Below are 14,212 nucleotides of genomic sequence, written 5' to 3'. Positions count from 1 at the left end.
CCGTAGCCCTCTACGGGAGCTTCATCCTCCTCGTCATCGTCGCTGTCGTCGTCATCCCACCAGGTGCGGAGGCGTTTCGCCGGCGGGTAACCCTCGAGGGAGTCGTCATTGTCGTCTTCCTCCTCCTCTTCCTCAGAGGGGGTGTAACCGTCCCAGGAGAACGAGTCATCCCCGCTCTCCGATTCCAGCTCCCCATCAGCGAGGAACTGGAGGTCTTCATCTCCGCTGGTCAAGGACTTGTCGTCCTCGGACCAGACGGAGGAGGCGTGGTCCTCCTGGTCCCACTCCTCCGGGGCGCGTATGTCCTCCGGCGTTGGCTCGCGGGAGGAGGAAGACCGATAGGAAATACCGGAGGAGGAAGAGGAGGAAGGGTCCATGGTGGGAGAAGGGTTTTCGAGTGTTACGGAGGAATAGAGGATGAGGAGGGGATGGAGAAGCGAATTGCTCGATGCGGTTAAATAAAAGGGATACGGTGGAGATTCAATGCCACAGCAGTTTCCGAGGAAGTGGTGCCCAAAGAAGAATTAGCCAGGTCACGCGGAGAAGTTGTGAAGGCAAGACATCATGATGAAGGATACTGCGACGGTTCTGCTCTGCCACGACATGACCCGACGAAGAAAAAGCAGAGTGATTTTGGAATTGTCATTTCCAAAACCAGGGGGGCATGTGTTATCACCAGAATTTGACCGGATCGAGGTGGGCCGCGATTAAGATGGGCTTGAAGAATACATATGGAAGAAATACATGAATCGGCCTTGTATACAAAGTTTGGGCTAGTTTGCCCGTGTATCTGTAAATATAGTAGGATACGTGTCGGTTAGATAGAGTTTGGCTCGTGCCCGGTTGGGATTATTCCCACGTTAGAAAGTCTACGGACTATAAATATGTATCTAGGGTTTCTGAAATAAACAACAATCACGTTCACCACAAACCAATCTAGGCGCATCGCCAACTCCCTTGTCTCGAGGGTTTCTTCCGGGTAAGCATCATGCTTGCCTAGATCGCATCTTGCGATCTAGGCAAGACATGTTTATTCGCTGTTCATGCGTTGCTCGTCGTCGAAGCCTTGTTGATGGCGAGCAACGTAGTTATCATAGATGTGTTAGGGTTTGCATTGTTTCATCGTATCATATGCTTTCGTCCATGCAACCCTTAGACGTCTAGCCGCCCTTACACCTATCTTGGGTGTAAGGGCGGCACCCCGCTTGGTCATTATTTAGTAGATCCGATCCGTTATGATTGCTCCTTGTTCTTCAAGGATTAGTTTAATATCTCGCATAGTTAGGCCTTACAAACGGGTTGAAGGATCCAAGGGCGCGTAGGGTGTAGTTTGCTAGCCCTAGACAGGATGTTCCGGGATCAACTTCATGTTGGTTTTTAGGCCTTGTCTAGGGTCGGTTTACGATCACCGTGCGTGGCCGCCAGGCTCAATCACGCGTAGGATGTTCCGATTATGTGGTGAAAACCCTAAATCGTAGTAGGTCGTTTTAGCTTTATTTTGATCAAGCAGGACCGCCATGTGATCGTACACCTCGTACGAATCGTGGGTGGATCGGCTCCTTGAGCCGATTCACAGGAAAACCTGAGAGCCGATCGAGGCTCGTATTTAATGTTTACGTGTATGCCATGCAGGAAACTAAGCGAGGCAAATCCATCACCTTCCTGACCAGGTATAGGTCAGGTGGCACGCCCTTGCACTAGCATCGGACGTGCGTGCCGGAGTCTTTGCGGGCCGTCACTCGAGGGACCAGGGCCAGCCGCAGTCCTGGGAGCCTCCCGGCTCTACTGTGTTGCCCGTCGCTGCTCGCCGGTGGGTTTCTGACCGCAACACCTACACGGGTTCAAGTCCCCGGGCTTGAACCTGGATTTGCTAGAACCTTCGGGACCGTTTTTCATCGAATTCTTTTTGTCGACGATGCCTATATCATTTTATCGGGTGCACGTCCATCGCTCCCAATGAGAGTAGCCCCGAGCCTGAGGATGACTGCGAAGAACTCATGCCTATGTTATAAGTTATTGAGCTGAACGTTGTAGATTTCTTCGAATTCCAATATATTTGGGTGATTCATCATTGAGAACCCGATAACCTTGATGATGTCATCAATAACATGGCAACTGTTATAGTGTGATTGACAAGACGTGACCTAATGGGCTCACCCTATGCCTGCGCGGTTAGTTAAGAAATGACCAGTCCTTGCGCGTTGACCGAGGCGTTTTCCTTGATTCTCGTGTGTAGTGGAGGTAGTGGGACACTTATTTCTCCCCTTGAGACACGTGTAGAGTTAGTCTTCCGTCTATTTTCGACGACACGGATTTGGCGGCTAAGGTCTGAAGTAACTTTTCCCCTTATAAAAAGGGTGAGGTAAAGATTAATCTAGTTTCTCCCTGCTTCAGTGCTCGTCTTCCTCCTCGTTTCCTGCTCGCCATTGTCACTGTTTCCAACCCTCTGAAGCTTGAGAGAGAACTCCTCAACGCCATGGGCAAGAAAAGGATTTCCGCGTCTTCCGGCGCCGCCGCGAGTGCCACTGATTCGAAGGTGCCCACCACCGCGCATAGGTCCGGCGCCATTTCCAAGGATCTTCAGTGCGATTAGCCAGCTTCCTCCATCACCAAGCGTGATGAAAACAAACCGATGAGCTTGGGGGCTGATTTCTGCTGACGAGAAGGACGTCTGTCTCCCAGGTTCTGATTCTCGTCCCAATCCTCCCTTTGGATTTACTGTCATGTTTCCTGCCTTCTTGCACCGTGGGCTTTCCCTTCTAGCCCACGAATTCCTCCGCTGCCTCCTCTTTTCCTACGGCATCCAGCTCTGGCAGCTTACGTCAAACTCTATCTTGCATCTAGCGATTTTCATTACTGTCTGCGAGGCCTTTCTCGGCATCGAGCCCCATTGGGGTCTATGGAAGAAAATTTCTTTGTCAAGCACCACAGTGGGGGCGGCGGCTCCCATGTTGTTGGAGGGTTCGCCTTTGTTGCTCGGAAGGAAGTTAATTATTTTAACTTCCCGATGAGAGAATCCGTTTAAGGCTGGCGATCAAAGTGGTTCTACCTTAGGGACCGACCAGTTTCGGGTCATCACTCCAACTTGCCAGCATTCGAAGATATCCTGGAGACAGTGCCGAAGAAATCTTGGCGGACCGCCTTAACTGCCAAAGAAAAGGCTGTAGCAGACAAGCTGTATGAGAAAGTCCTGGACCTGAAGAATGCTGGTGGCCAAACGATGTGCGGCACTGAAGTTGCTGCCGTGTTTTTGATGCATCGTATCCAGCCAGTGATGTCCAGGAGGCACCAGATGTGTTTGTATACTGGCTCCGAGGACGTGACCCAGATTAACGCAGCAGACATTACGGATAAGGAGCTCCTTGATGAAGTTAGGCGTTTGATGCACTTCAGCGAAGAAGGCTCCATTTCTTTGGTGGCAGTCCAAGTCCCATATGAATTTCGTCATCTTCCAACCGAGGTGACTTTGTCGCTTGGCTGCCCCATGTTTGATTCAATGTTTGTACCTGATATCTTTGCTTTGACCTAACGATTTTCCTTCGTCTTGCCAGGCCTCCACCGTCATAAGGTGCTATCGTTCTGCACCCGAGACTAGAGAGGTTCCTGAAGATGATGATTTATCTGGTAATGTTGAAGAAAACACCGAGGTGGTCAAAGATAGCGACGCCTGTAAAGAAGAAAAGGAAGTGGAAGAAGATGAAGATGAAGATGCGCCTTTTATTACCAGGCGCAGGAGGGCAGCTGCCAATGAATTAATTGATACAACAGAGTCAAGCCCTAGTGGTCAGAATAACGAGGAAGCTGACCGAATCCCTCTTGTCACGACAGCTCCTGAAACATCGACTACTCCGCCACCCAAGAAGCTGTTAGGCTTCTTTGCTAATGAATATGACTTATCGTCTGGCTCGTAAGCATCCCTTTTTTGCATCTCTTGTTCAAATTCCTTATAATCTTCGCCCGTATAACTTGTCACGAAAGATGGAGACTGATGTGATTTGTATGTGTTCACACAGTTCCGATGGAGAGATGGACCCTCCTCCTTCAAAGAAGGCGAAGGTCAGCTCCGAAAGGATGGTGTCGATGAGAGTAGAAGTACCAGTTTCTTCTAAAGAAGCGTCGATTAACCCTCCGCTACCGAGAAGGACGCTGCGGAAGCAGAAGGAAAATTCTTCAATAGATGTTCCTTCGGCAGATGCTCCTAATCCATTGTCTTCATGCCCGCGGGAACCGTCTTGCGCGCGATCGGCGTTTCCCGCCCCGCCGTGCCTATATATGGTCGATGCGGGCGGGTGAGAAGGGCACACCTCAATACCATAAAAATCATCCATGGTCGAGCACGACCGCACCTGGGCTTGCCTTGTGAGATGGCCCACTGCGCCTCCCCGGATTATTCGGACCTCGCGACCATCCATGCGGCAGAGGCGTTCTCGGAGGAGCAGATGATCGCCATGCCGACTAGCTGGAGACCGACTCGTCGGCGGAGGTTGCGCAAGCCAGCCTGAGGTGGCGACATATGCAACAGAGTCGGCTGGGACCATGTCCCACCTCCAAGCGGAGCTCGCGGAGGTCAGGGTGGTGATGGCGGCGGCCCCGGCCGCCGAGGCCATCATCCACGCCATTGACGATGAGGACGAGGTCCGGATATAACCAATGCGGACGTGCGGCGCAACCGCTCAGAAGCAAACACGGCGTACCGCGTTTGCGTCTCCACACTGTGCGTCGGGCCGCTGGGTAGGCGCGGCCCGCGAAGCATCCGTTTGAGAAATTAGATGGCCTCATTTTACCTGTCTAGGTGTCGTGAAAAGCCTCTGAAAGCTACAGGCCTTACAGAAGCGCAGGATTAGGCCCAAACTGGCAGAGGTAACCCACTCGCCACTGAGCCATTCGCGGATAGCAGGGCGTCCCGCCACTTCCCCCAAATCCAACCCATCTTTCCCGCCACGCCAATCCCTGCTCTGCCCTCCCCTCGTCTCCCATGGCGGCGCCGTCGGCGGCCATGCGCAGAAAGCTGCAGCGCAAGTTCCGCCTGCGGGGCTTCACCCTCAAGGTCGACGCCCTCGAGGAGGCCGCCGCCTTCCTCGACCGCTTCCCCGACGCGGAGGACGACGCGCTCGACCTCCTCCTCGACGAGCTCGACAAAGAGCCGCGTAACTACTCCCCCTCTCCCCCCCAGGCCTACCCGCCGCTCCCTCGTCTTCTCATTCCTGTTTTTACTTCACGGTTGGTTGTGACTCTGCGCGCGTATCTATGGGTGCACGCAGTGAAATCATCTATACTGGATCGGGACGCGGTGCGGCGCGTGGTGTCCCTGCTCGTCGAGGCGGAGGAGGCGGTCGATGCGGCATCGCCGGCGGCCACCAGCGCCCGGTCGGCGCTGCGCGTGGTGGACTCGTTCGTCGTGCCTCGCTTCCACTACGACCCAATCAAGAAAGTGTTCTACGAGTATGTAGATACCCGCTACTTTCTTTTAGATCTGCAGAGTTGGGCACTGGGACTTGAGAATTTGGTCTTTCTTTTGACGTTTTGGTGTTGAACCATGGTTGAATGTTGCGACAAGGGTGTTTATTCACCACTTGACTCGCCTAAATCTTGAATGAACTTTGACGAGGGATTGCTAATTTGCAGAGTGAATGCATAGTTTCAAGGGAGCTTGCCTTTTTTGTTCTTTTAAAATTAACTGATTTTTCTTAATGTTTGATATAGATGTGTCAAACATGCCTTATCTGTTTCTGGATATTCTGCTTAAGTATAGTTCATCAATTGTAATAGTGTGCATCATTTTGATCCATATGCCAGGGGTTTCAACCTACTTTTCAATTTTTTTTTGTATAGTTCATCAATTTGTGAGCCCAGCCAGCTTGTGATCAATTCGTTTTTTTAAGAGCTGCCATATAATTCAGTACGACACATATGTTTACCTTTGATGCTGAACTACAACACATGCCTGGGTAAAAAATCTTGTCTGTATGTTCTAAGAATGCCTTAATCATTTATCTCACGGAAAAGTGGCAAGCGTCGATTATAATGATCTTTTAGATCTTATGTTTGTTGATGCTATCCTCGGTTATGATGTGTATATAGGCATACTGGAAGATTATCCATCCATGGAGAAGCTGGAGATAAAGCTGCCCTGTACAGGGACAGATATCAAGTGCTGCTTCAGAGGCTCGCTCGTGATAAGTATTTCTCGAGGCCAGCTTTTGAGACTGTTATGACTGAAAATGATAGTTGCGAGGTATTTCTCTTAATTTATGTTTCGTTTCTACTCCCAGTAACTCTATTCCAACACTTGGGACTTCTCCCCCCTTCAATGTTTTTCTTAGTAGTATTTGTTTATGAAATGACATACTATTTTCCCCTTCATGTAGATAACTTCTATACAATCTTTAATTGGGTGCACTGGACGGAGATGGATTATGGGAGTCATATCACAATTGGAGGAACGCCAATTTTATTTGGAAGATCTTACTGGAGCAGTGCCAATTGACTTAGCAAATGCAATATCCTTAAAACCAGTACCATGTTACCTACATGTGAATATATAAAAAATAAATATTAATGTATTTGCTGTGCTCAGACTGGAAATGTTTCTCAACTTTAAGGCCATGTACTACGTTGCGCCGGTTCAAAGAAATATGAGTCAGAAGTTGGAACCGCTATATGCATGTTGCTATGTATAGAATCGGTTGTGGGACCCCCTCTGCTCTTATCCCTGCATGCATGCATTCTCCTCTCTCTCACAGTTTTGCTAGAGGGTCCCACATTTACAGGAAAGAAGCGAACCAAGTTATTGATCCGCTTTTTTGTGTCAGACTTATGAGTCGATTCTCTGCTATGTATTGAATCGGTTCAAAGGAAGGAGAGAGAGGGTTAGGAACCGCTTTTGACACACATAGTGCATGGTCTAAAGTTCATTTGTTCATGTTTCGAGGTTAATGAAAAGAAATCCTTCCGTTTTACAAGTGCTAGTAATTAGTACTAACGATATTTGTATCAGTGACCCATATGTCATTTGAGTATTTTCTTTGAACTATATGGATTTATGCTTATCCAGAGAAGCACATCTCTTTCCTTAACATATAACACAAAATCACTTCAGGCTTCTTTGTTGAAAACACTGTAATTGTAGCAGAAGGGGAACTGCTTTCGAATGGCATTTTCCAGGTCTGGATTCTCATCTACCAGAAAATTATTAGTCTTCTTTTTGTATTATCCTCTTGAATATGATTTTTTTCCAATCATCTACAGGTCAATACATGTGGGTTTCCACCCTTAGAGGACAGAGAGGCATCACTTTCACTCCTTATGGGACTTGATTTCTTTGGTGGAGGTGTCATACCAACTGAAGAAACAGTAAGCCTGTAATTGCGTTCTACATGTTGAGTAATAGGTCTTGCCGAGAACGTCTTTACTGATGATATTTGTTACCTTTGTATTAAACAGCTAAGACTATCATCACTAGAAAATAAGGCTGTGAATGACATGTTCGTCATACTTTCAGATGTTTGGCTGGACAATCCTGAGGTATTTATGTTTGGTATTAGTTCTTTGCTTTATGCAACTTTTTTGTTTAGTCATACTCTCAGGATGTGCATATGTGTTTATCTCGTAGAGTAGACTATGGAGAAGTTAGGTGTTGTCCTTGATGGCTATGAAAGTGTGGAAGTGGTTCCTTCTCTCTTTGTTTTAATGGGCAATTTCTGCTCTCAGCCCTGCAATCTGGCATTCAGTTCATTTGAAGAACTCAGGTGTGACTTTCGTGTTTCATGAGAGATGATCAAAAGTTATGCTGGGTATTTTGTATTCCAATCCAAGGCAAGACCTTAATCATGTAACTTTGTTTAGATTGCAGTTTGGGAAGCTTGGTGAGATGATCGCAGCTCGAACTAGGTTAAAGGAACATAGTCGTTTCCTATTCATTCCTGGTCCTGATGATGCAGGTACTCCAATACTCAATGATATGCTTTTATCTGATAACTGATATCTGCATGTAGGGTTTCCTACAGTATCCGATCCGTATAATTCACTAATAACTTAAATCTCACTTGGCCTATTTTTTATATCCACTTATTATTATTATCCCTCTCTCCCAAATTAATTGACTCAGTTTTGTCTAGATATACATGTATCTAGACACTAAAACGTGTCTAGATACATGCGTATTTAGACAAAGTTGAGTCGATTAATTTGGAATGGAGGGAGTATTATTTTCCTTGCTAGTTTAAATCAAGGAATGGCTTCTGTAATAGGATAAGGAATGAGGTTGTTGGCCATAAATACTGTCAGCTTACTTTCCCTAGTAGCAGATGTTTCCTTGTTTCTCGTATACATCATATGTTGTTTCTTCTTACATGGTAGCAAATTTGCAGGACCTTCGAAAGCTCTCCCAAGGTGTGCACTCCCGAAATATCTAATTGAAGAACTTCAGAAGCACATCCCAAATGCTATATTTGTAAGCAACCCCTGCAGGTTCGACACAAAAGCATTGCCTTGTATCATTATCTAAAAATTCCATATGTTAAACATTTATTGATAGTGATATATAATCACCCATGCAAAGACAGGGATCTATTTTTTGGGGGTTGAAATTATTAAACAAGTACGTAGCTGATTAAAATCAATAAAGCCTTTGACAAGGATGGGTGATGCTACTGTTTCTCTTGGTGCTGTAAATTATATGCTACAACTCTGATTCCAAATTCTAGTCTTTTTAGACATTGATATCATCTCCATTGCGACCTTTGATGATCAATTCTATGAAAGTATGTTACACATCATGAAAGTATGTTTCATGATGGATTAATATCAATTCAATACTGTGTATGTTTGTAATTATTTCTATACTGATGGTCAAATTTAAACATATTTGACTGCCATGATTCTAAAAAGACTTACATTTAGAATCACTGGGAGGTTCATCCAATTGGCCTCACTGTGACTTGGTTCAGTTTTAGCATAAAGGTTACCATTGGTTTGTTGTAGTTATTGTGATGATCCATACAGCTAGCATCTGTACAAAATTGCATGATCATGATGCACAAAGATAATAGGTACATAAAGACGCTTAACATGCATACCCATACTGGCCTACCGATGTGCATACTATGGAACCATGTTTTGTAGTTGACATCGAACACCATAATGCATGTCGCACACAATTTTTTTTTTTGTTTTTTTTGTTTTTTTGTAGTAGAGCTCTCTTTGTACTAGACACCATCTTCATTTGGTTTATTTTTCCAAATGTGCCTGATTTATCTTGACGGTTATTCATTGAGGCACTGACATTTCGGTTAAGTCGTGGAGAAGGCTTCATGCACTTGTTACCCACTGAGACTACTATATAGCGATAAATAATCAAGGAACATATACCAATCTATGGCATCATTCCATGCCGACTTATCATGATTCAGACAAGACTAACTTCCAGACCTACCAATTATCATATGTTCTATCTCCAATAAAATAATTGATTTTCCAGGGTGAAGTTTTATACACAAGAAATTGTGTTTTTTCGGCAAGATCTCCTTTACAGGATGCGGCGGTCATGTCTGATTTCACCAACAACGGAAGAAACAAGCGACCCATTTGAACATGCAAGTTAACTTCTATTTATTGTTTTAGTCAGAATGTATGCTGCTGACTGTTGGTAAACTAACCAATCCTTTTTGTTCAGCTAGTAGCAACTATCACCCACCAGAGTCATCTTTGTCCATTGCCTCTTACAGTCCAACCTATCATATGGAACTACGATCATTGCCTTCGGCTGTATCCAACTCCTCACACGGTATGTAATTTAGCACATACTTTATGCACACCTTGAAATGTTTTCTGACTGTTATCGCATGAATATGCTTTGGTGCTAATTTATTTATTCAACATGCACAAAAGCATAACTATACTTAAAAGTGCTGTCATTGTCCATTGCCTCTTACAGTCCAACATGCACAAAGTGCTAACTTATGTTTGGCAGGTCTTGTGCTAATACTTGTTTAAATCTTCTTCAGATAGTATTGGGTGACAAGAGTGAGCAGAAGGCCTTCAAATATACAGGAATCACTTGTTTCAATCCTGGTTCTTTTGCCAATGACAGCACTTTTGCAGCATACCGTCCTTGCACTAAGGAGGTCGAGCTTTCTGCATTAGAAAGCTAATGTTGAAAGCGAGACAAATGGAAGCTGGAATGTGTAACACCCAACTTGGGTCCAAACCTTTGATGGGCTGCTTATCGCCACTGTATATCAGCCATCAGGATTGATATATGACTTTAGACATTTAAATTAAGGAGGCATCGTGCAAGCATTCACAAGGAAGACATAGCAATGCCATGCATGGAGTCAGTGCTATGTCCCAAGTGGAACTGATGCTGACATCTCGTGGTAGGCATCACAGTTTTGTAGAATCTGATTGCTGTGGACCTTGTGGTCTTGGTGTAACAATGATTTTGGTAATGTCTTTTTCCAGCTATGCTTTGCTGAAGTCAGAGTGGATATCAGTCGTGTAATCTATATTTGTAATTGTTTCCATTATTTTAAACCAATTTAACAGAATTGTGCTTTCAGTTAATGTCCAGAATTATTGCTCTGTAAAGAATGCATTGCCTAGGTTTGTTAACTTGAATCTGATTAATTATACAGGAATTCACACGAAATTTGCTTGAGTTGTGGCGAAAAAAATGTGTTTTTTTACTTACAAGTTGGGCTCTACTTAATTCTACTGACTTGGTGTGTTGGTGATGCAGTTGATGACCAAGACATCTCAAAGTAACAAGACGGTCAAATTTTGAAAGAAGAAATCATGTTTTAGCTTTTGGGTTGGGCGTGTTTATGCTGAATTCCATCTTTCTGGACACATGTTATCAGTGTGTTTCTAGGTTTTTTACCACCTGCAATAAAGGATTACCATCTGTGAGAGTGTGTTGATTACTTTCACATATAAAATAGGTATATATATTTTTTGAGGTAAAAGACAAGGCCTCCGCCATTGGATTGGAAGGAAGCCTAAGTATTTTAAGCATCACAAGGTTAAACCGAAGAGGCTAAAAAGGAGAAAAAAACACATGACCCCATATCTCCCCTCGTCTTCGAGGTCTTCGGTGAGAGCATATGCACGGAAGCATCACATTTGTGAAAACCCCACTGTTCCTTTCATTTCAAATCCTCCAAATAATGTAAGTGATGATCCCTCTAGCGTAGCGCTTTTCTTTCTTCTGGCATTTTGCAATGTAGACCTGCCACCATATGTGAAAGTTGTTGGTCCCCCTGGATCCCGTCAAGGGTAGCAGGAGGCTACATGATGCAAGCATAGAGTCTCGAACATGAACCAAGAACGAGCACTCACGGTCACGACACATGGGTTGGCACACAAGGAGCACCCCTCCAAACTCTAGCCATCACCTCCACCTCCTAACCGCCGCCCTAGTCATCAGCAGTCGCCACCACCACGCCGCATGCCGCCCTAGTTGCCGTCGTCGGGAGATCGTGTCGTCACCATATTTTTCTTCACGGAGTGCTGCCCGAGTTCTACCGACCTTTAGATCTAATCTAGACGGTGCTCGCGAAACATTGTCGAATCTTCACCAACACGTTCACACTTCAACAGTGTGCTTGACTACATTTCGACACAGTGTTGCTGATCTCCTACGTGTGGATACGGTGGAGGTGTTGCACTTGCGACACTAGATCATGAGAGTGGTTCGAGGGATAATACATCTTGTCACGACTAGACGAGTCTAGCTGCGGAGATCGCGACATCATCAACCTCGTCATCGACAACTTTCCGCTAGCTCGATATATGAGGGTATGATCCATTATCTCCACTCTCTCATATGATCTTGGTTTATGTGCGGTAGACTTTTTTGTTCTTCGTAGCGTGTTCCTCCAAAAAAATCCCAATACAGCCACCTTGGACGCAATCCCGGGCGGGGTAAGAAATCCCCAAGGATTCTCTTGGAGGGGCCAGATCTAGGGGAAACCAATGCACTCTCGATCTCGTATCCTCTTTGTTTGAGCTCTCGTTGGCCAAGGCCCAGAACCTTGAGCCAAAATTTCCTCCAACCTCTTGTAGTCGAAGTCGACGCCGGAGAAACAGGGCGGCAGTCACCCATGCCTTCCGCCGGTGTGGCTCCGATGGAACCGCGAAGAGCGTCGCGAGACGCGTCGCGAGAGTGTCATCCAACTGTCATTTTCCAACTGTATAGGAAAATGCGTTGTGTTACCATAAAAAAAAAGTTGAAACCAAAGTTACATTGCAAGCACGCAGTAACTTTGCAAGTTTGTTGAGATAGACTATTATCCTGAAGCTGCTCCTTTCTGGATACGACAAAGCTCTTCTTCTTTGTTCTTGTATTGTGCGAAAAAAATCATTTGATACAATCAATGCATAGCTTTTCTGCATCTGAGCTTGTAGCGTTGTGCAGGTTTAGAAGGAAATAGACATGGAAATATTCAGGAAAAAAAATCCACACGCACTTATAATTTACATTTCATCATGTTCTAAAATGTCTATACATTTTAAGATGACAAGAAAGCGCACACACATTTTACACCCACACCATTATACATCTATACCCACATAAGCGTGCGCGTTCTAGGGAAACACACACTAGATATAGAGCAAATTTCTCAATTATATGAATCTAGGAAAGTTTTACCAATGTTAACATGCCATATATAAGGTGAGCCCAATAATAAACCATGTGGGTTAAGTTGTGCACAAATGCCAATTAATCCTAATAAAAATTAGTTTTAAAGGTATGGATAAAGAGCTAGGATGAGGGTGACAAATCGACACTTGCGAAATTTGCACTTTTAGAAAAACGCACAATGACATGCTTTATATTGAAAATGGTAAGAGTAGAACATTATAAAACCATCAAATAATAAAATAAAAATAGGTCAGTGATGTACAATATTTTTTACGATAAGCTTGCAAATTTGGGATGATTCTAAATTTCCTAGCTAACTTTAAAATATTTTCATGGCAAGCTCCCTTTCAGTGTGCGTGCACTCGCACCCTTGCACTGGCTCCTCGTTCACGTCATCGTCATGGACCGCCAGTGAATGCTCATTGTTTATGACATCGTCAAGGACCGTCAGAGAATGTCGCTTCATGTCTTAGACATATCACTTCCTTTGTTCTTCTCACCACCATCCCTCTCCCTTTCTCCATGTTGGTATCCATGATTCTCTTCGTTGAGCACAAGATCACGACACATGGATCATGACATATTGGGGGCATATATATGGTAATGAAATATAAGGATTAGATCTTGAAACTTAACTTGATAATATAAGTTATGATAGATATACTGAGATGTTTGCAATAGATCATATATGATTCCACGATGACAACTTTTATTGGTCCCACACGATGGAACAGTGACAATGTCACTATTTATTGGTCACCAGTGGAGGCTAATCAAGGGAATGTTGCAGTAGGATATACCAGGAGTGTTGCATATGTAGGGCATAATCTTGGCCCTCTTCATCAGTGCGGTAACCTCGCCTCGTAGGTTAGGACCATATAAGTCACTCTTTTTTAGAATCTCACTAAGATCAACCTGTACACCCTCACATATGGCCTTCCAGAGGGATTGCTGCGATGTCTCGGCCACCTGCTGGCAGCAGATGCATGTGTTGCACCTCTTGGCAGCTCTTATACCATCTGAAGGGTTCTTTGCCTCCACCAGCTAAACAATCAACGCTAGAAGCGGCTCCACCCGCGCCGCCACCTGATTCACGCAGGCAACCGGAGAATCGATGCTGGATGCAGCTGAATCGAGCCCATACCGTCGGAATAGAACCCTAGGTGTTAGGTTCCTCATCCCTGACTCTCTACCGAGCCCCAACTCGTTGCCGCCACCAAGAGCCCACAACCGCAGCCACAAGCTCCTCGCCGATGTGTCCTGAGCTCGACGATACTGCACGTGAACGTGGCTCTCTGGACAAAAGACATGGATATGCAAGGGAAAAAACAGCTCCCGATCGGTCCCAATATTCAGCCCAAACAACCTCCACAACACTAATGCGATGAAAGCCCATTATCTTAGAGCTCCCACAAGGTTGGTCTGGCATGTTCCTACCCGAATGGGTTGTATCTCTCTAGCATGCGTTGGCAGCCCATGCTCTCACAGAGAAGAGCGAGCCGAACGTTGATCGCTCCGTTCTCTCGATTGGAAGAGCGCGAGTCGCTTGGAGCGGAGGGGAGCGAGGGA

The 14,212-nt window shown here is 45.4% G+C and overlaps 1 protein-coding gene across 1 annotated transcript; it reads left to right on the top strand.

Moving 5' to 3' along the window:
- The first annotated feature begins 4,975 nt into the window (after positions 1-4,975).
- LOC124651754 (DNA polymerase epsilon subunit B-like) lies at positions 4,976-10,627 on the top strand. The gene is made up of 12 exons (XM_047190796.1): positions 4,976-5,442; positions 6,082-6,235; positions 6,369-6,500; positions 7,087-7,164; positions 7,249-7,353; positions 7,444-7,524; positions 7,618-7,748; positions 7,846-7,940; positions 8,370-8,469; positions 9,479-9,593; positions 9,674-9,784; positions 10,005-10,627. Exons 1-12 carry the CDS (start codon positions 4,976-4,978, stop codon positions 10,149-10,151), a joined length of 1,716 nt encoding a protein of 571 aa, XP_047046752.1. The 3' UTR covers positions 10,152-10,627.
- Positions 10,628-14,212: the final 3,585 nt, after the last annotated feature.

Source organism: Lolium rigidum, chromosome 1 (assembly GCF_022539505.1).
Source record: "Lolium rigidum isolate FL_2022 chromosome 1, APGP_CSIRO_Lrig_0.1, whole genome shotgun sequence".
NCBI classification, from domain to species: domain Eukaryota; kingdom Viridiplantae; phylum Streptophyta; class Magnoliopsida; order Poales; family Poaceae; genus Lolium; species Lolium rigidum.
Note: the sequence above shows the minus strand (reverse complement) of the source record. Positions and strands in the feature narration are given on the sequence as shown.